This window comes from Puma concolor, chromosome C1, assembly GCF_028749965.1.
Source record: "Puma concolor isolate L17-30 chromosome C1, mPumCon1.1.hap2, whole genome shotgun sequence".
In the NCBI taxonomy this organism is placed as follows: Eukaryota; Metazoa; Chordata; class Mammalia; order Carnivora; family Felidae; genus Puma; species Puma concolor.
Genome location: NC_141674.1, coordinates 53,591,863 through 53,614,045, shown reverse-complemented (window position 1 = coordinate 53,614,045; position 22,183 = coordinate 53,591,863). Strand labels below are relative to the sequence as shown.

At 35.7% G+C, this 22,183-nt stretch overlaps 1 protein-coding gene across 6 annotated transcripts in view; it reads right to left on the bottom strand.

Annotated features, from left to right (window-relative positions):
• RAVER2 (ribonucleoprotein, PTB binding 2) overlaps positions 1-22,183 on the bottom strand; it is a 100,980-nt gene that overhangs the window by 53,116 nt on the left and 25,681 nt on the right. For all 6 annotated transcript variants that reach the window (XM_086717204.1, XM_086717203.1, XM_086717202.1 and 3 more), the window contains exons 3-5: positions 21,642-22,111; positions 18,347-18,538; positions 6,564-6,690 (exon numbers count right to left, since the gene is read on the bottom strand). In XM_086717204.1, coding sequence (XP_086573330.1) covers positions 6,564-6,690; positions 18,347-18,538; positions 21,642-22,111 — 789 coding nt within the window. The remainder of the gene's footprint in view (positions 1-6,563; positions 6,691-18,346; positions 18,539-21,641; positions 22,112-22,183) is intronic.

Here is a 22,183-nt window from a genome sequence, read left to right as displayed (position 1 = left end):
AAGCACAAGTGTTTATTACTTGCTAAACTAGTCCATCTTTGGAAAACTGTTCAAAAGTGTTTTCTTTGGGGGCACCTGGGTAGCTCAGTTGGTTGAGCTTCCAACTTCGGCTCAGGTCATGATCTCATCATCCATGAGTTCGAGCCCTGCTGACAGCTCAGAGCCTGAAGCCTGCTTCAGATTCTGTGCCTCTTTCTGTCCCTCCCCAACTCATGCACGCTCACACTTGCTCTCTCTCTCTCTCTTGCTCCCTCTCTCTCTCAAAAATAAAATAAGAGCAAATTGTTTTCTTTAGAAGGATCCTGTTTCACAACAGGTGGTAAGAAGATTAGGTCATTAGCTAAATTGTTTATAAAGACAGATTGTTTAATAGGAAAGAGGGATAAACGGTCATTTCATAACAATAAAGGGGTCATCAGGAGGATACAACAATCTTAAATGTGCCTCAAATAACAAAGCTTCAAAATACAGAAGGCAAATATTTCTAGAACTAAAAAAGTAGACAAATCCACAAATATGGTTAGAGATTTCAACACCAACTCCTCTCTTTTTTTCAGTTAGTCACTGTATTTTGTTATAAAACATTAAAAAATATTTTTTCACAGCTTTTAATGAATACAGTATTTCCCAGTTTAAAACAACCACCACCAGAATCAAAACACTCTGGAAATGTCTACAGTCTCACATATAACTGCCTTTATCCTTAACTTCTTCCATTGTGCCCCATCCTCCCCTCAAGAAGTCTTGAACAACACTGTCAATCAACAATATGTACAAAGGACTATAATACATCATGACCAAATGAGGTTTACCCTTGTAATAAAAGGTTGGTTTAACATTCAAAAATTAATGTAATTCATCATGCTAGCAGACCAAACAAAAACAAAAAACACATATGATGATCTCAATTAATGCATAAAAGCACTGGATAAATTCTAGCAATTATCACGACAAAATTTCTCTGCAATATAGAAATAGAAGGCAAATTTCTCAGCTTGAAAAAGGAAATCTGTGAAAAAGCTATAGCTAATATGACAGTAAAAGAATGAATGTTCTCTCCTCAAGATCAGAAACAAGGCAAAGATGTGCATTCTTACCAGTTCAATGCACAAATTATGCTGAATTTCTGTATATTACAATAAAGCAAGAAAAAGAAGTAAAAGTCACACATATTGGAAAGGAAGAAGTGAAAATGTGTTTATTAGTGGATTACATGATTGTGTATATAGAAAATCCTAAGAACAAAACCTACAGGAAATGATAAGCTAGGTTGCAAGATACAATATATACAAAATCAAGTGTACTTTCATATGCTAGAAATAAGAAATTCGAAATTTAAATTTAAAGGCAATTCTATTTAAAATAGTATCAAGAAATGTAAAATACTATGAATAACTGACAAAATATGTGTAATATTTGTACCTTGAAATTTACAAATTATTTCTGAGAAAAATTAGTAAGACCTTAATTGAGAAATATACCATATGTATGGCTCAACCTCAACACTGTTGTCAACTCTATCCAAATTAGTATAGATTTAACACAATCCCAATTAAATTACTGAAATTTTTTCATGGAGATTGACAGTCTAGTTCCAAAATTTATATATTAACACAAAGGACAGAGAATAGGCCAAACAAAACGAAGGATTTACACTCACTGATTTCAGGGCTTGTTATAAGGCTACATTTATCAAGACAATGCAGTACTGGGAAAAAGACAAATGTTTAGATCAATGGAATGGAATGGAGAATCCAGAGATAGAGCCATACATACCTACAGAGTGAACTGATCTTTGAAAAAAGGCGTCAAGCAATTCAATGGAAAAGGATAATCTTTTTTAACAAACGATGGTGGAACAACGGTAAAAAATTAACCTGCACCTTTACTTAGCTTCACACCATCAACAAAAATTAACATAAACCAGAAATCTAAATATAAAAAATTATAAAACTTCTCAAAGAAAATATATGAGAGCATCTTAATGACCTAAAATTTGGCAAAGATTTTTTTTAAGATTTCTTAAATATGACAAAAGATGTACAAATTTTAACAAAAACCAAATTGGACTTTGCCAAAATAATAAATTTTGCTCTTCAAAGGACACTGTTAAGAAAATAAAGGAAAACTTGCAGCGTGAAAGAAAATATGTGCAAACCCATACATACAACAGTGGACTTGTACCTCTAATAAAGAACACTTACTACTTAATAAGAAAAAGATAACTTAATAAAAAAAAAGAAGAAGAAGAAAAAGGCATAAAATATTTAAAATGATATAACAAAAAAGGTATAAAGAGGACTAATTAGCATTTTAAAAGATGTTCAAAATCATTGAAAGGAATAGTCAAAATCACTGTGAGATACCCAATAGAAAGGCTAAAATTAAAGGAGGAACATAACAAGTGTTGGTGAGAATATGAAGCAAACTGGAGCCCTAGATATTGATGACTGAGAATGCAAAGTGGTTTAACCACAATGGAAAACAGATGGGAGAGTTTCTTATAACTCAAACCTACACCTACCACATGCCCTGGCCATTCCACAACTAGATATTTAGCAGGGAGAAATAAAAGCATAAGTCTGCAGAAAGACTAACACAAATGTTCGCAGAAATTTTATTTGTAACGATCCCAAACTAGAGATAACCTAAATGTTCATCAACAATTCAATAGATATGCAAACCGTGGAATGCAATACGGCTCCATTAAAAAAAAAAAAAAAAAAAAAAAAAAACTACTGATACATGAAACATGAATGAGTCTCAAAATAGTAATTTTATTTTATTCCATTTATATAAATTTCAGGGTGATTCCATTTATATAAATTTCTAGAGAAGACAAACTATAGTGACAGAAGTCAAATCAGTAGTTTCCTAGGGATGGAGGAGAGGGAGATTATAAGAAGACAAAATGAAACTTCTGAGAGTTATAAATATGTTCATTATTTTGATTATGGCAATATACATATGGGTATATACTTATATATCAAAATTATGTACACAATGGTTTTATACATATGTCAACTTATAAATTTTTACAGTCTAAATGTGTAGATTAATATGCAAATATAACTCAATAAAGCTGTTAAAAATATAACTTAGACTATAAGTAATTGCATACTAGTTAAAATTTAAAAGGGACACACACACATACATATAAAGAAAGAAGTCTAGAATATTTACATTGTATTTTGAAGTTGGTTAAAAGGTCTGGATTGAAGAGAAAAGATCAGTATGGTCAGAGTAACATAACCAAACTGGGTCTGAGAGGAAAATCAAGCTGATGGAAGTGCACAGATTAGACAGAAAAGGCAGAGTAGTTGAGAATTTGTAGAACAGACCATATGTGAGTAACAAGGTATGTATAAGCTGTGGAACAGAGATACAGAGGAAGAAGATTGATCTGTAAATAACTATTTAAGTTCCTTTCATTATAATTAACAGTTGCTTTAGGTGCAGGAGATGAACAAGACATAAATCTTTGTAGTTATGGAACTTACATTCTAGTGGGAGAGGCAAACTAAAAACAGGTAAATAAGTGTGAGTTATTTGAGAAATGAAACGAGAAGGAAGAAGAGCGAGGGTATAAATATAAATATCTATACTACTTAATATAAACATAATTATAATGAATTATAATTCTTAGGTTGCTCAGAGCCCTCTGTGAGGAGCTCAAAATACAGTAAGGGATAGAGTTAGATACAGTAAAGGACAGGGGCGCCTGGTGGCTCAGTCGGTTGAGCGTCCGACTTCGGCTCAGGTCATGATCCTGCAGTCCGTGAGTTCGAGCCCCACGTCAAGCTCTGTGCTGACAGCTCAGAGCCTGGAGCCTGCCTCAGATTCTGTGTCTCCCTCACTCTCTGCCCCTCCCCGACTCATGCTCTGTCTCTCTCTCAAAAATGAATAAACATTAAAAAATTTTTTTAAAAAGATAAAGGAAATACAGGTGGCATTCACTGATTAACAAGACACTTAGTCTTTCCTAACCACCAAGAAACTGTCATTACATCCTCCAGAAGCTTTGCATGTGTTCACGTTAAGGAGATTTAATCTTCTTCCCTTGCCACTCCACACAAAGGAAGAAAGCAAGCTTGGTGAAATAATTTCTCCATCAGTGTAATATTGAGACATCCTATTTAAAATTGTGAAACTATCCCTAAAATAAGCATAACTTATTTCTTGGCCATACATCAATCTGAGTAGAAAAGCAGAGTAGAGAATATATATTCTCAGATGAAAAGACAAAAATTAATATTGGACAGGAGTTACTAAAGAGAGCCCAGAGTCCAAAGATGTGGACAATACTTTCTAAAAGACCCAAGAGCATGAAATACTTCCCTCAAACACTAATACAATCTTGGACTGCATGAACAGCAACAGAATGATCACAGGAGGGAAATCCCACCACATTCTATGCTGATCAAAACCCATTTACAGGATATGTTCATGTCTGTGTATACCCTATTTCTGCACAAATCAGAAAACCTAGGCTGTTATCTACAAGAGGACAACCAGTTGGGGAGGCCTGAGAGCGTATCTTGGGACATATTGTGGAGAGCCAAATACAAAACGGTAGTCTTCAAAGAAGTTAACGAGGTGCAGAAAAAAATACTAGAATTCTTGTTCATATTAACTTTCATCCTTAAATAAAAAATATTAAGTTTTATCATTTCTTAATATACAGGTCAACAAGGGTGCATTTATATAACTGACATATAATTGATACATATACTGTATACACTGGGGCTCTGCTCAAAATTTATTTTACTGATATGGCTGCATATTCAAAAAATAAATAAATTTTAAGAAGACCACTGACCTGGAGAATAGAAGACAGGGAAAACCAAAAATGACTAAGGTCTCATGGTAGCTGTCTTTTCAAATATTATTAGAAGTCTTTTCTTATGGAAGAAGGAATAGATTTATTCTGTGTTTCTTCAGAGGAAGAACTAGAATAAATGGCTAAAATTATAGGGATTACCATCTAATATTTAAAAAAAACTCTAGTAAATAAATTTGTCTAATTAGGGAATAGGTTGCCTTGGGAAATAATGAGCTTCTCATGCTTTAAGTAATCAAGATGTAAAAAACTATCTCTATACCATTAAAATTGTAGAAGAGATATCTGATTATGTAACAGGCTGAACCAGAAAACTTCTAAAGCTGCTTCTTACACACAAATAATTGATGATTATGGGACATATTTATTACTATGACTATTGTTGTATAATACAAAATGTAACTGGTCTTTGTCCCTGGTTCCTAGAAGGAATACTAGATCCTTACAATTTTCTGAGTGCTACAAGTATCTTTGTTATGCTAATGAGGTGACTCAAGGTGGGCCTTTATGGGGGGACTGCTCTTGCCAGAAACACCAGCTATGTGATTAGGGGGCTGGAGCTTTGGGCCACGTGGTATCAGCAGGACCTCCTGATCTCCAGAGAGAAGAGTGAAACTGGAGATTGAGTTCAATAACAGGTCGTCATTGCTTATATAACAAAACTTCAATAAAAACTCTGAATGCCAAATTTAATTCAGTAGACATCTCTAGCTGGCGAACACAGAGATGTGCTCTGACTCCATGGGAAAAGATCACCAAAGCTCTGCATTCAGGGCCCTCCTAGACCTAGCTCTAAGAGTATTTTCTTTTGGTTGTTTCTGAGTTGTAGCCTTTATAATCAAACGGTAATCATAAGTATAGTGCTTTCCTAAGCCCTATGAACTGTTCTAGTAAATCATCAAACCTGGGGTGGTCATTGGAATCCCTGAATTTGTAGCCAGGGGTCAGAAGTACAGGTGGCTTGGGGCCCCCCTGAATTGACAACTGGTGCGTAAAGAGAGGCAGACCTGTTGGTGACTAAGCCCTTAACTTCTGGGGTCTGGGCTAACCCTGGGTAGTCAGTGCTAGAACTGAATTGCAGTCCACTAGCTGGTGTTAGACCAGTCAGCATTGAAACAAACATAAAATGTATTTAAACATTTTTATTCTAAACTTTAATGTTGAATATAAAAATTCACTTCATAATGCTAAAGTATACATTTTATGTACATATAGTTGTACATTTCAAAAGGTAGGCTCTTATCAGAGAAGGAATACTAAATAGATATTTAATATATACCAATATTATAAAGATTTCCATAATGCTTTTGTCATTTTCTACAAAGCAAAACTATTTTTCAACAAAAAAGAGCAAAAAGGAAACATAACTTTAGCATTTTTGAACAAAGTAATTCTGCTAAAAATATTACTTAGAAAAGTATCATGTTGTCTGTTGATACAGTCCATAACAATGTAGTGTAATTAATTATCTGGTCTTTAAATTCCTGTCATTTAATTATGAGCTAAACTGGTTTTAAAAAGGTAAAAGAAATCAGGAAACATATAAGCAGATTGTATCTACCAAAAACAGGCAAAACATATTATCACCTCAGACCATTAATTAAAATTCATGACAAGTCCTAGAAAAATATTTTTGGACTAATTTAAATGTGTTTTTCATATAAAACAGCACAAACTGACTTCATGCCAACCTTCTATATTTAATCAGTGCCATGGTGCTTACCTGGTTTAACAGCTCGTCCACAAAGCTGGGGTTGTAGAAGGACTTGTAACAGGGCAGGGTTGTTCAAACTTTTCATAATTTGTACAGGATTTGGCTCTGGAAGTAAGCCTTTTTGATTACTGTGCATCTTTAATAAATACAGAAATAGGAAACATTATAACAAGGATAAGTACAAAAGATGAAATTTTAAAGGTTTTCTTTCAGAAATTCTCATTCATCTGATCTTTTAATGATACAAGCAAATTGCTTTCTATGATACATTTTTTTATATATTCTACAATTTCTAATTATATTAAGATATATACTATAAATACTGTATAGCATATACTGAAATCATCATAAAATGTCTCAGTGAAATACAAATTGGCTCTAAGAGGACTAACGATTTAGTAAGATAAAAACAAAAACAATTTAGGTAGCTAAATCTCTTCATACAAGTAGAAAGATGCCAAGGGTATCTGAATATATTAACAGGGAGATAATCTGTCGATGCAGTATGAATATCTTATACTACAGAAGAGCCTTACTATATAATGTGGGTTGCCTTACGAATAAATTTTCTTTTAATAAAGGTCTTTATTAAGTTAATCTTCTGATACAAAGCTGAACTGGACTCACACACATGTAATTAGGAGCTTCCTAAAATTCTGAAATTGTGTTCAGTTTTAAAAACCAACCTGATAGATGAGAATACTAACGTACGGTTATAAAAAACTATAAACTTCTAGCCATGAAAAAATGGAGAACTGACAATGCACCTGGAATCCCACTCTAAACCCAGATACTATGAAGATAGAGGGACAGGGTGACAAATCTGAGAATGGGACACAAAACCTGTGAGAAATCCCTGGAGAGATAGAAGGCAGCAGGTCCCAGTGCAGAGGCAGACATCAAGGAGCATGAGAGAGCCTGGACCTACAGCCAGTTTGGGGAAGGGCTTTTTACTTGTGCAACTATATTGCTGCCTCCGCACTGCCCTCTAGAGATGAGGACTTTCCTGGCCAGCACAAGAAGGGAAAACAGCAGCATCAATCTAGTGACAGCCACAGGACCAATGAATTAAGGGTTTCTCAAAGGTGCGGGATTGCCTGGTTGAGGTGGGAAAAGGGTTGCAGCCAAGGACAAATAGTAAAGGCAGAGGTACTCTGCTTCACTCCTCACCGGCCTTCCCTAAACCCCAGCTAAGATGAGTAGGCTTTAGCTCTCCCCTGTCCAGCCTCTACTCCCTCAACCTCTAAACATTCACACACAGGGAAGCTGATATCCTCCCAGGGAAATATGTATTCACAGAACACAACAACTAGACATGTGGAGAGAATGGAGCCCCTTAACTGTAAGAGACACCTGTAAGAGGCAAACCAGAATTAATGGACAGGAAATAAGAATGCTGCATAGTAACAGACATAATAAATATCCTTTAAAAAAAAACATTTTTATCAGTAATGTGAATCAAGGAGTAGAAGTTACAAAGAATAACTAATTTGAAATAGTGGGTATGAAAAATATAAATGTTAAAAAAAGAGAAAAACAGCCCTCATTTACCACATACTTGGCATTGTTCTAAGCACTTTACATGGATTGTATCACTTAGTTTTCCAAAACAACTCAACAGGGTTGATACTATTACACCACTCTGTCCACTAGGAAACTGAAGAAATTCATACAGAGCAATACACTATCCTCTATCCTGTGCTTGAACAGATAGGTTAAACAGAATATGTGTTGCTGAAAAACAAAACAGTGACTGGAAATATCAGTTCAAAGAAAGTTCCCAGAAGATATCAGAAAAGGATAAATGGAAAATGCAAATAAACAAAACAAAACATGGAAATAAGAAATGCAAACAAAACAAAAGAGAATAAGCAAGGCAATGAAGAGGTTAGAAGTGTCAACCTGTACAAAACAAGAGTCCTGAAGGAGAAGAAAAAAAGAACAGGGTCTTTGAAGAAATAACAGCTGAGAATTGCTCATCATTAAAGCAAACTTAAAAAGCACAGAATGAAAGGGATTCACAGTGTTCCAGATATGATGTATAAGGACAAAAACACACCTAGTCACATTTTTGGGTATGAAATTTAAGAATATCAAAGACAAATATGCTAACAGCTTCCAGTGAGAAAGAATGTATTTCCAAAGGGAACAGGAAATGATTATCACCTCCTTCCAAGCATCAACAATGGATTTAAGAAGGCAACAAATTAATATTTTCAAAGGGCCAAAGGAAGAACTTTGAATATAGATTTTTATAATTTTATATTCATCTAAGCTATTACCTAAATATGTGAAAAGAAATTAAAATACTTCCAACTATACAAATTCTCAAAAGTTTTTATTTACCACATTAATACCATCTCTGAAAATCACATGAGATGCAGCAAATACAAGACATGTTACATGATACGTGCAAATAAACATATGTAAGATCAGAGTTAATTTCAATCTTGCATACAAAACCTAGTACCATGGGGGGAAATATTTAAGGCAACTGTAAAATAAAAATGTAGATACCAACATGGTGGTAGGTGGGATAGGAAGAAGGAAGTAAGACGGAGATAAGAATGAGTTAAGTGGCTCTCCACTGTTATTCAACATAGTATTGGAAGACTTAGCCTTGGCAATCAGACAACACAAAGAAATAAAAGGCATCCAAATCGGCCAGGAGGAGGTCAAACTTTCACTCTTCACAGATGACATACTGTATATAGAAAACCCAAAAGATTCCACCAAAAAACTGCTAGAACTGATCCATGAATACGACAAAGTCACACAATATAAAATCAATGCACAGAAATCAGTTGCATTCGTATACACCAATAATGAAACAACAAAAAGAGAAATCAAGGAATAGATCCCATTTATAATTACACCAAAAACCATAAAATACCTAGGAATAAATCTAACCAAAGAGGTGAAAAATCTATACACTGAAAACTATAGAAAGCTTATGAAAAAAATTGAAGGAGATGCACCAAAAAAAAAAAAAAAGGAAAAATATTCCATGCTCCTGGATAGGAAGAACAAATATTGTTAAAATGTCGATACTACCCAAAGCAATCTACATATTCAATGCAATCCCTATCAAAATAACACCAGCATTCTTCACAGAGCTAGAATAAACAATCCTAAAATTTGTATGGAACCACAAAAGACCCTGAATAGCCAAAGCAATCTTGAAAAAGAAAAGCAAAACTGGAGGCATCACAACCCAGACTTTAAGCTGTATTACAAAGCTGTAATCAAGACAGTATGGTAATGGCACAAGAACAGAAACTCAGATCAATGGAACAGAATAGAGAACCCAGAAATGGACCCGCAAACATATGGCCAACTAATCTTTGACAAAGCAGGAAAGAATGTCCAATGGAATAAAGACAGTCTCTTCAGCAAGTGGTGCTGGGAAAACTGGACAGCAACATGCAGAACAATGAACCTGGACCACTTTCTTACAGCACACAAAAATAAACTTAAAACGGATGAAAGACCTAGATGTAAGATAAGAAGCCATCAAAATCCTCAAGGAGAAAACAGGCAGCAACCTCTTTGACCTTGGCCGCAGCAACTTCTTACTCAACACATCTCCAGACGCAAGGGAAACAAAAGCAAAAATGAACTATTGGGGCCTCATCAAAATAAAAAGTCTCTGCACAGTGAAGGAAACGATCAGCAAAACTAAAAGGCAACAGACAGAATGGGAGAAGATATTTGCAAACGACATATCAGATAGAGGGTTAGTATCCAAAACCTATAGAGAACTTATCAAACTCAACACCCAAAAACAATCCAGTGAAGAAATGGGCAAAAGACATGAATAGACACTTCTCCAAAGAAGACATCCAGATGGCCAACTGACACATGAAAAAATGCTCAACATCACTCATCATCAGGGAAATACAAATCAAACCACAATGAGATACCACCTCACACCTGTCAGAATGGCTAACATTAATTAACAACTTAGGCAACAACAGATGTTGGCAAGGATGCAGATAAAGAGGATCTCTTTTGCACTTTTAGTGGGAATGCAAACCGGTGCAGCCACTCTGGAAAACAGTATGGAGATTCCTCAAAAAATTAAAAATAGAACTACCCTACAACCCAGCAATTATACCACTAGGTATCTATCCAAGGAATACAGGTGTGCTGTTTCAAAGGGGCACATGCACCCCAATGTTTACAGCAGCACTATCAACAATAGCCAAAGTATGGAAAGAGCCCAAATGTCCATCGACTGATGAATGGATAAAGAAGATGTGGTATATATATAAATGGAGTATTACTCGGCAATCAAAAAGAATGAAATCTTGCCATTTGCAACTACATGGATGGAACTGGAGGGTATTATGCTAAGCGAAATTAGTCACAAAAAGACAAGTATCATATGACTTCTCTCATATGAGGAATTTAAGATACAAAACAGATGAACATAAGGGAAGGGAAGCAAAAATAATAGAAATCCAGGAGGGGGACAAAACACAAGAGACTCTTAAATATAAAGAACAAACAGAGGGTTGCTGGAGGGGTTGTGGGAGAGGGGATGGACTAAATGGGTAAGGGGCATTAAGGAATCTACTCCTGAAATTATTGTTGCACCATATGCTAATTTGGATGTAAATTAAAAAATAAATTTTTTTTAAATGCAGAAAAAAAAGTTAAGTGGGAAGAAAGAGATACTAATAAATCTAGGGATGTAAATAAGTTAGGGACAATCACCAAGAGGATGAAGATAGAGAATATTACTCTCAAACAAGAGGAAGAAAATTCTTATTCATCCAACAGTAGATGGGAAATGAAAATAAAGGGAAAAAGTATAGGGTGCCTGGGCGGCTCAGTCAGTTAAGCATCCAACTTCGGCTCAGGTTATGACCTCAAGGTTCAGGGTTTCAAGCCCCACATCAGGCTCTGTGCTGACACCTCAGAGCCTGGAGCCTGTTTCAGATTCTGTCTCCCTCTCTCTCTGCCCCTCCCCTGCTCATGCTCTGTCTCTCTCTCTCAAAAAAGAAAACAAAACTAAAAACATTAAAAAACGGGGGGTGGAAACGTGATATAAAAGAATAATCATTACTACATATTCAAGCAGTTTAAATATACCAACTAAAGACACACTTTTTTAATTTGATTTTTAAACACATGTTTTTAGAGCAACATGTTAGCTATAAGACACATACCTACCTAAAACAAAATGTAAAGAAAGGTTAGTAATAAAGGGACGGCAAATATAAACTAAAAGAAAGCTGAAGTAGCAATTCTAACATCAGAAGAACATATATACTGGTAAAATGATCAATATGACTACAAACAAATGTGTACCTAATTAATAATACCTATACCTATCTATGTATCTATGGAGAAACAACTAGCAGACTAAGGAGAAAAAAGAAAACCCAACAATTACACAGATAAATTCTAATACATTTCTCTCAATGACAGATCAAACAGACAAAAAAATAAGATATTGAAGATCTGAGTCATAATTAATAAACTCAAGCTAATATTTATACACACATATATGCACATATAACTTTATAACCCACAAACATAGAGTCTGGATTGTTTCCGAGCACACGTGGCTCATTCACAGAAAGTAACCATGTACCATAAATTACAAATCTATGTCAGAAGAACAGTTTTTGAAAATTTGTAAGTGGACATAAAACAAAAACAAAAGCTTTGAGTATAAAAGGAAATAAAATAATTTTAAATTTTTTTTTTCAACGTTTATTTATTTGTGGGACAGAGAGAGACAGAGCATGAACGGGGGAGGGGCAGAGAGAGAGGGAGACACAGAATCGGAAACAGGCTCCAGGCTCTGAGCCATCAGCCCAGAGCCCGACGCGGGACTCGAACTCACGGACCGCGAGATCGTGACCTGGCTGAAGTCGGATGCTTAACCGACTGCGCCACCCAGGCGCCCCGATTTTAAACATTTATAACCTGAAATTTATGACATTGTTTATAATTGTGAAATCACTATATTGTATACCTGAAACTAAAATAACACTCCGTGTTATAAAATTATTAAAAACACTGTAAATTATAAAAACTTAAAGCCAAAATAAAATTTATGACACATAGGTATAGCATTAGTTAAAAAGAAACTTGCTTTAAATATATTCATCAGAAAACAACCTAGATTGAAAATAAAGGTGCTAAGTACTAATACCAATAAAGACAGAGGAGAAAGAGTGAACCTGAAAAAGAAAAAAACAAGGATATCATAAAGATAAGGCCAGACACTGTGGAAAACAGTACAGAGTCTCCTCAAAAAAATTAAAAATAGTATTACCATATGATCCAGAAATTTCTCAATTGGATATTTACTCAAAGAATATAAAAACACTAATTTAAAAAGATATAGGCACCCCTATGTTTACTGCAGCATGATTTACAACGGCCAAGATGTGGAAGCAGTCCAAGTGTCCACTGATAGATGAATGGATACAGCAGAGGTGATACACACACACACACACACACACACACACACTCACACACACACACACACACACACACAGAAAATGGAATAGTTCTCAGGCAAAAAAAGACTGAAATCTTGCCATTTGCAACAACATGGATGGATCTAAGTGAAATAAATCAGAGAAAGGCAAATACCTTATAATTTCATTCACATGTAGAATTTAAGACACAAAACAAAGAGAAAGACAAACTGAGAAACAGACTCTTAACTGTAGAGAACAGATGGTTCCCAGAGGGGAAGTGGGTGGAGGGAGGGGCGAAATAGGTGAAGGGGATTAAGAGTACATTTATCATGATGAGCACTGAGTAATGTACAAAATGACTGAATCACTATACTGTACACCTGACACTAATATAACACTATGTTACCTATACTGTAATTAAAATTTTAAAAGAAGGGCAGAAATATGCAAAAGGTAGAAATAAACACAAGAAAACTGTTTCTCTGAAAAAATGGGGAAATCTTTTGCAACACTGATCAAAGAGAAAAAAAATAAATAAAATACACAATGAAAATGAGAACAGTAGGAGCGCCTAAGTGGCTCATTCGGTTAAGTATCTGACTCTTGATTTTTGTCCAGGTTATGATCTCACTGTTCCTGAGATCAAGCCCTGCACTGGGCCCTGTGGTGACAGTGTGGAGCCTGCTTGGGATTTTCTCTTTCTTTCTTTCTTTTCTTTCTGTTCTCTCTCTCTCTCTTTCTCTTTCACTCTCCTTCCCTCTTTGTCCCTCCCTAGCTCATGTGCTCTTCTGTCTCTCAAAATACATAAATAAAATTTTTAAAAATGAGAACAGACAAAATAAATTTTAAAAATATTATAAATGACTATGTGCCAATAAATTTGAAAAATCAACCAAAATGGATGATGAATCTGTGGAATATAATCAAATGCCAAATATGGCATAGAGACAAAAACAAAAGTAAAATGTCTAAACATCTATAGGAGAAACTTAAATGGTAACCAATGATTTTCCTCTGTATGAGTTTCCAGGACTAGGTCTACATGATTTCATGGACAAGATTTCTCTAATTTTCAAAGAATGGGCAAGCCCTATTTTATATGAATTGATCCATGAAGTAGCAAGAAAAGGGGAGCAGGAGAAAAAACAGTTAAATCAGTTAATGAGGTATTTCCCTTGATTCCAAAGTAAATGATGGTACAAAAAATTTTAAGCATTTTTCACTTATGAGGACACGTACACATATGCACAATAAAATATCTAATCAAATCACACAATGCATTGGAAAAAATATTATCAATTACAGTTTATAATGCAAGGATGGTTTAACATGAGAAAATCAGTGTGATTCAGCACATTAAAGAATTTAGGGAGAAATCACAGGATTATCTCAAGTTGCAGAAATGCTCTGATAAATTTTAGTACCTATTTATGACTTTTTAAAATTTTTACTAAAAAATTTTTTTAATGTTTATTTGTTTTTGGGGGTGGGGGGGAAGAGCAGGGAGAGGGAGACACAGAATCTGAAACAGGCTCCAGGCTCTGAGCTGTCAGCACAGAGCCTGACTCAGAGCTCGAACTCATGGACTGTGAGATCATGACCTGAGCTAAAGTCGGATGCTTAACTGACTGTACCCAGGCGCCCCATGATTTTCTTTTTTAATCTCGAAAATTTGATAAAGTATATGTACCAGGAACCTGTAGAAAGCATCAATGCAAATGCATTACTTTTAAGATCAAGAAACATTTAAGATTTCCCATTATCACTGATATATGATCATGAAGGGCCCTGCATGCCATGCAAAGGAATCTGAATTTATTCAGACATTAAAGAATATTAAGTAAGTAAATGACATAATCTGATTTGAAGATGGAAAAGATCACTCCTGAGGTCCTGTGGAAGATGGATTACAGTGGTGACCACACAGAGGGTTATTCTCAACACCAAGGTGAGAAAAGATGAGATCCTGAGCAAAGTAACAAAGATGTTGACAAGTCTCAAGGATTTAAGAAATGTTGGGACATACAACTGAAAGGATTTACTAATATTTTTGACATCTGGATTTGGGCAGCAGGTGAGGGAAACCAATCATGATTAACTGAGTTTTTGGTTCAGATAATTTTAGTTTGGGTGAACTTGTGCCACATACCGAACACAGAATTATACATGTATGTCATATATTTATAGTGGCATCAAGCCACCTAGGTGTTTGTTTTTCTCTAAGGGAACACAGTGTGCTGGTGCAAGTAGGCGACTGGATGGATTCAGAGTTGTAACCTCAGCAAATCCAATATTACATTATAGAACACAGAAAAACAAATTCCAGAGAAAAGATACTTTTCTTTTGAAAATGTTGAAATTTAACTACTTATATGAAGGAAGAATGTTTAATAATCATTTGGAAATGCATATTTAGTGCTGAGGGCAAACTGGTTCAAAAATATAAGCTTGTAAGTCATTACTGATAGGCAATAACTGGGGCTATTGGAATATACAAGAAGTAAGTGAAAAAGCCAAAGGCAGAACTCTGATACCAGCCCTTAGGGAAAAAGAAGAAAGGGCACGAATACTTAGGCAGAAAAAGAATAGTGGGTAGAATTCAAGATGGTGGAGGAGACTTTTTTAAAGACACCAAGCAATAAAATGCTGAATAGTGCCTACTCAACTTCAATACTAAGAAATCTCTATTAATCTAAATGGGAACAGATTCACTTGAATAGCTGAGGTAGAAACCACAGTATATCAGGCTGAGGCGGAATGGGAAATGAAGAAACGGGAATTAAGCAAGTAGGGGCTAATTGTTCAAGAGGCTCCAGTTGTGAAGGAAGAGCAATATAAAAGCCAATTTCTATTTTTTTTAATATGAAATTTATTGTTGGGGCGCCTGGGTGGCTCAGTCGGTTGAGCGACCAACTTTGGCTCAGGTCACGATCTCACAGTTTGTGAGTTCGAGCCCCGCATCAGGCTCTGTGCTGACAGTTCAGAGCCTGGAGCCTGCTTCGGATTCTGTGTCTCCCTCTTTCTCTGCCTCTCCCCCACTCGTGTTCTGTCTCTGTCTCAGAAATAAACATAAAAAAAAATTTTTTTTAAATACGAAATTTATTGTCAAATTGGTTTCCATACAACACCCAGTGCTCATCCCAACAGGTGCCCTCCTCATTGCCCATCACCCACCCCCCCCCCACCCCCCATTGACCCTCAGTTTATTCTCAGTTTTTAAGAGTCTCTTATGGTTTGGCTCTCTCCCTCTCAAACTTTTTTTTTCCTTCCCCTCCCCCCATGGTCTTCTGTTAAGTTTCTCAGGATCCACATTAAGAGTGAAAACATATGGTATCTGTCTTTCTCTGTATGATTTATCTCACTTAGCATAGCACTCTCCAGTTCCATCCATGTTGCTACAAAAGGCCTTATTTCATTCTTTCTCATTGCCAAGTAGTATTCCATTGTGTATATAAACTACAATTTCTTTCCCCATTCATCAGTTGATGGACATTTAGGCTCTTTCCATAATTTGGCTATTGTTGAGAGTGCTGCTATAAACATTGGGGTACAAGTGCCCCTGTGCATCATCACTCCTGTATCCCTTGGGTCAATTCCTAGCAGTGCTATTGCTGGGTCATAGGGTAGATCTATTTTTAATTTTTTGAGGAACCTCCACACTGTTTTCCACAGCAGCTGCACCAGTTTGCATTCCCACCAGCAGTGCAAGAGGGTTCCCGTTTCTCCACATCCTCTCCAGCATCTATAGTCTCCTGATTTGTTCATTTTAGCCACTCTGACTGAAAAGCCAATTTCTAGAAAGAATTTTTAAAGGAAAGGATCTGAACATGTTTATGAGAAGATGGGATGGAGCTAGCAGAGCAACCAATGAAAAAACGTTGAAAGGTAAGGATCACGATCCTTGAAGATGGGAGACACAGTCATGAGCCGCTGTGTTGGCTGGACGAGGTACAACTCTTCCTCCAAGAGAGCAGGGATCTTTGTCCATGGATGAAGCATGACCATCCGATACAAAGGACGAAGGCAGAAGAGAGATTAAGGCTTAAGGTAATTGCTGTAGAAAAAGGAGAAGAACGGCTGATGAGAGATGTGAAGCTAAAGTTTTTCAGGGGACCAGCCATAAATGCAGGACACACACATGTAGTAGCATCAAGTCACCCGAGTGTTTGTTTTTCTTCAAGAGGACACAGTGCCCTGGCTGCAGAAGTAGGTGACTGGATGAATTCAGAATTGTAAACTCAGCAACTCTGATCCAACAGAGGCATGACATTGACAGTCAAAGAATAGCTGAGGCTGTGACTTAGAACAGGAGAATGACAGGAGAGCTTAAGAAGGAAAAGGCAAACAAAAGAAGGGAGAAGGGATCAAGGACCAGACATGAAGTGCAAGAACAGGAAGAGGAGGGCAAGTGATGTGAGACCAAGAGCAATCTCCTATCCTTTTCTCCCTCCCCCGTTCATCCATGAGCCACTTTCAGACTAGTCTCTTGATGGCTTCACTCTGATCCCATCACTACCTTGTTTATATACCTCATAAGCTCCCCTCTGCTTATCAAATTCAGTCTAAATCCTTCCAGTGCTTGATGGTCCTCTGATTTGGCATCAACCTACCATCTCATCCCTTTCTATACTCGTCCACCTCCACCACTCACCACTCTGGAAGCACGCAAATTTCACCTCATCCTACTGCTTGAAAGGTTTTATTCAATTCCTTCTACCTCCTTATGGTTGCCAGATTTAATTGGTAATACCCAGATGGGTTTCAGATAATCAATGAATAATTTTTTCAATGTAAGTATGTCCCATGCAAAATTTGTATTTATCTAGCAATTCTATCCTCCATTCCCAACAATACATTTCAAAATCATACTTTAACGTCACATTCAAATGTCATACTATGCTAACATGCCTCGAGTAAAAACTGAACAAGAAATAGTGTCTATCTGCATGGAACTTCCATACTACAGAGGTACAGAGAAAAATAAACAGGCAGTCAACAATAAAGAAGTAGTTACAATGAGCCATGTGGGCAAAAAGGAAGCACACACCTTCCTGTATTTGCACTATGCATACTTATGAACACCTTGTAAAAAGAGACATCACACTCAAAGTTTAGAACAGAACATTCCTTCAAAAAACTTCTTCAGATGGATACACTTAATGCAATTTTTTCTTTTGTAATGACTCCTGGCTTGATTTGACAGAGATACCATTTAGCCAATTTTTACAAAGGAAGAATGTCTTTGTGTAATGGAAATGTAATGAAGGTCCAATGAATGGTCAACTGGTTTGGATAGATTAAGATAGCATTAGCATTCTTCTATATCCTCATAAAGAACAATAAACTTACCACACGTTGAGCTGCTATCAATGCTGCTAATGTACTTCGCCCAGGTGCTCCTGGGGCACAGAAGGAAACGTGGACTTTGCTTCCCTTGATCGTCATACCATCAGCGGCTTGCTGAACCTCTTCAGCATGCTCTGCAGTGTTATATTCCACCACTGCAAAGCCGCCAACATAACTACCTTCATCCTGTGCAAGCTGATTTAACACAGTTTGTTAAAAGGAGAATCCTAATATCTGGTTAGAAATATTTATTTTCAGTATGTAATTTTCATTTTCAAAAACAAATGTATCAGAGCATATACTGGTGAAAATAATGTATTCTCTCTCTCGAAAATTAAAAGTTTCCTAGTTGTGGGATGCCTGGCTGGCTCAGTTGGAAGAGCATGCGATCCCTGATCTTGGGGTCATGAGTTCGAGCCCCACACTGGACATATAGGTACATTAATAAATAAACAAATACATAAATAACGAATGTTCACTAGTTGCTTAGATGCAGTCCTGAAGATAGGATGATAAACAGGACTCTGTCCAATTTCTTTTCAATTCTTTGATTTTCTAATTTACTTTAAAACTCAAAGCTCAAATGACAATATTCCCTCTATATTAAGAAAGATGTGTAACTGATAATTTATAGAAAAATGTAGAAACACAATAAATAACACTTTCTTTAAAATATATTTACCAGATACATGGACAAAGAAAGATACTGAACAATTATCTGACCACATATCTATGTAAATTAAAGTTTATATTATCAAGAGAAGAAAGGTAGGAGGAACCATATTCAACTTTTAATTCAGTATTTCAGGAAGATCTCAGGAATTTGGTCAAGTATTCCAAAGCAAACCTTATGTGGGAAAATTGTGCCCTGGGTTTGTTAAAATACCATATGCAACACACAAGCTTTATTTCTGAATGTGCCCTAAACAAACTCCTACAATGCAGAACTAGATTTATTTCCAGTCACCCACCTGTAAGAGTGTAAAGGAAGATACTAAAGTCCTGGATCTGTAAAGACTGGTACAAAGGCAAAAATAAGAACAAAATAAGACACTAAAAAGTTTCTAAGTTTTGAGCATGTCTGAATTATCTTAAACACATTCACTCTATAAAGTGGTAAATGTGATAAAATTCAGCATGGTATGTCTTTAAGAAGACACATCTATGATACTTGTTTGGATTTGGCATCTCATAGGTTAATATTACAATTAAATCATTTCTTAGTCCTTTTTAGTTTCTTTTCTCTTATTTTTGAAGTTTTACTTTCTAACTATACAGTGAGACCAAATTTCTATCTTTCCTTCACATTCTTCCTTCCTTTTAAAACTTTCCTCATGAAACTTCTTCCGTGAAACTTTTTCCAATTACATGGGAGAAAGGGAAAACATATACCTCTTCTAAACATCTCTCCTACAACCCCGTTCCTCTTGTAATCCAAACCAGATATTAAAATCAAGATTTGTAAAAGCCGTCACTGTCTTTGGTGTCCCTTGATTACAAAGTAAGAGACTATGTTCAACGTAGTCCATGTCTACCTACCAAGCAAGAATCTGAACATCACAGATCCACTGCTAAAGTCATCATAAAGTTATTTTATCAATCTTTTGAAAACGTTTCAAATACTTATTATTCCTGGTTCATTATGGTAACTTTCATGACTATATAAATTATAATACCATTTTAATTCTTCCAAAAGACAAAATCCTCTAAGTCCACAGCATCAGTAGTTTTAAAGAGTTTTTTTTAGTTCAATAGGAGAGCCACTCAAACATGTATTAGTCTGACTCCCCATCTAGTTAATTTTCCATTATTTTGAAGTATTTTAACAGAAGCTAAATGGCCACTTGCAAATAGTGTAACAAACACTTTTCTACCAATGGCAAGCTGGATTAAAGAACCTCTCAGGTACCTTCCAATTCTGGGATTCATAATTCAAATACAATTTGTGATAAACAGCTTTCCCCCTCACATTTGCCTCAAAGGCCTCAACGACAGCTACAGAGAATTATATATGACCTTAGAATATCACTATACAATTTTTAGTATTCAAAAATAGTATATGGATTAGAGAAATCACTTTTCAATAACTGAGCAAAGACTGACAAAAGCTTTGTCACAAAACTTTCTAATTTTATGAAGCTCTTGGATGGTTTCTTTGATGTTTATATTGGGATTGGAGGGGTAGAAATGAAAAAATAAAGTAGGCATTTATACATATATAATATATAATACATATATATATTATATGCATATATATTATATATAATATATACACAGATATATAATTATAATTATAGATATTATATATAGTTATGTAGTTAGCTATATATATTATTTAAATATACTATGGTTATGTATATGTATGTGTGTGTGTGTGTGTGAGTGACCATAACTCCTAGTCTCCCACTGTAACAGTAGAGACTCAACAAATATATGATTAAAGAAAACCGGTGGGGTGGTGGGGGTGGAGAACAGGGGTTAAGAAGAAAAGAAGCATGAGAGAGAAGGAGAGAAGAGAGAGAAGGAGAGAAGAGAGAGAAGGAGAGAAGAGAGAGAAGGAGAGAAGAGAGAGAAGGAGAGAAGAGAGAGAAGGAGAGAAGAGAGAGAAGGAAGAAATTAAGAAAAGAGAGAAAAAAAAAGAGTTCATTAGTTGCTATCAAACACCTATAAGGGAAGGATCTTATAGTTCATATCATGTTTAGTAGAATATATTTAATCTTACTGATATATTACATGAAAATTCGTACCAGTGTTGTCAGTTTTCAAGATCTTCTCTAAATGTCTCACCATGATCCCATTAGGACAGAATTATACATTCTTTTTAAACCTCATAATACTTTTCTATCTTCCAATAATTACATCACTCTTTATACAGGATTTATCATTATTTGCTTGTCAGTACCTTCTGAAAAATTGTAAGGTATTGAGAGAGTACGTTTCTATTCTATTTCTAACTTTTAGCAATATAGTGTCTGGTGCGGAGAAGATAATAAGTAAAACTTGGATAGATGAATGGATCAATGAATGAAAGGCTAGACACATGGATGGAATGAGGTGAATGAGCAAGTGATGGGTTTGCTAAGACATACTTAACTATATAATACTATAGGTTGACCCACACACAATGGGAATTGATTTAAAATTTACCATGAACTTAAAGTCTTCATTATAGACTAAAGAAGAATTAGATTATCCACTGTGATATTCACATATGCATAATAAATTTTTGAGTGCATATACAATACATACAGAGGCAGATATTTTCAAATATTTCAAATGATACCTGAAAAATACATACCTGGCAAAACACAGGTTTATGTATACTGGAAAAAAATTGCAACAGCTCCTCTGAATCCCTGTAGTCACTAGGGAGTTTATCTATACAAAGGCACTTAGAATGAATTAGCTCTGCAGCCAATAGATTAACATCCATCCATTGTGCAAACAGAGCTGATGCTCCCAATTGTTTACCCAATAACTCCAATCTAGCCTTTGCAGCAAAGTCCTTTTTCATGTATTCCACAAATCCATAGCCTTTGGAATGGCCAGTAACCTCACTGTAGACTAGAAAACATCTCTCGATATTTCCATAAGCACGAACAAGTTCTTCAAACTCTTCTAATGTAAAAGAAGTGGGTAAGTTGGTAATACACAGCAAAGCATCTGTTGGCTGGAGCTGAACAATTAAGTCCTTTCCTCGAAAAGAATATTGATGGAACATCTGAATGGCATTCTGGGCTTGTTCCCCATTCAGTAAGGTAACAAAAGCTAGAAGATAACAAAATGAATTAAAGTTTTGTCTAAGCCAGTGTTTGCAAACTTTTTTGACTGTGACCCACA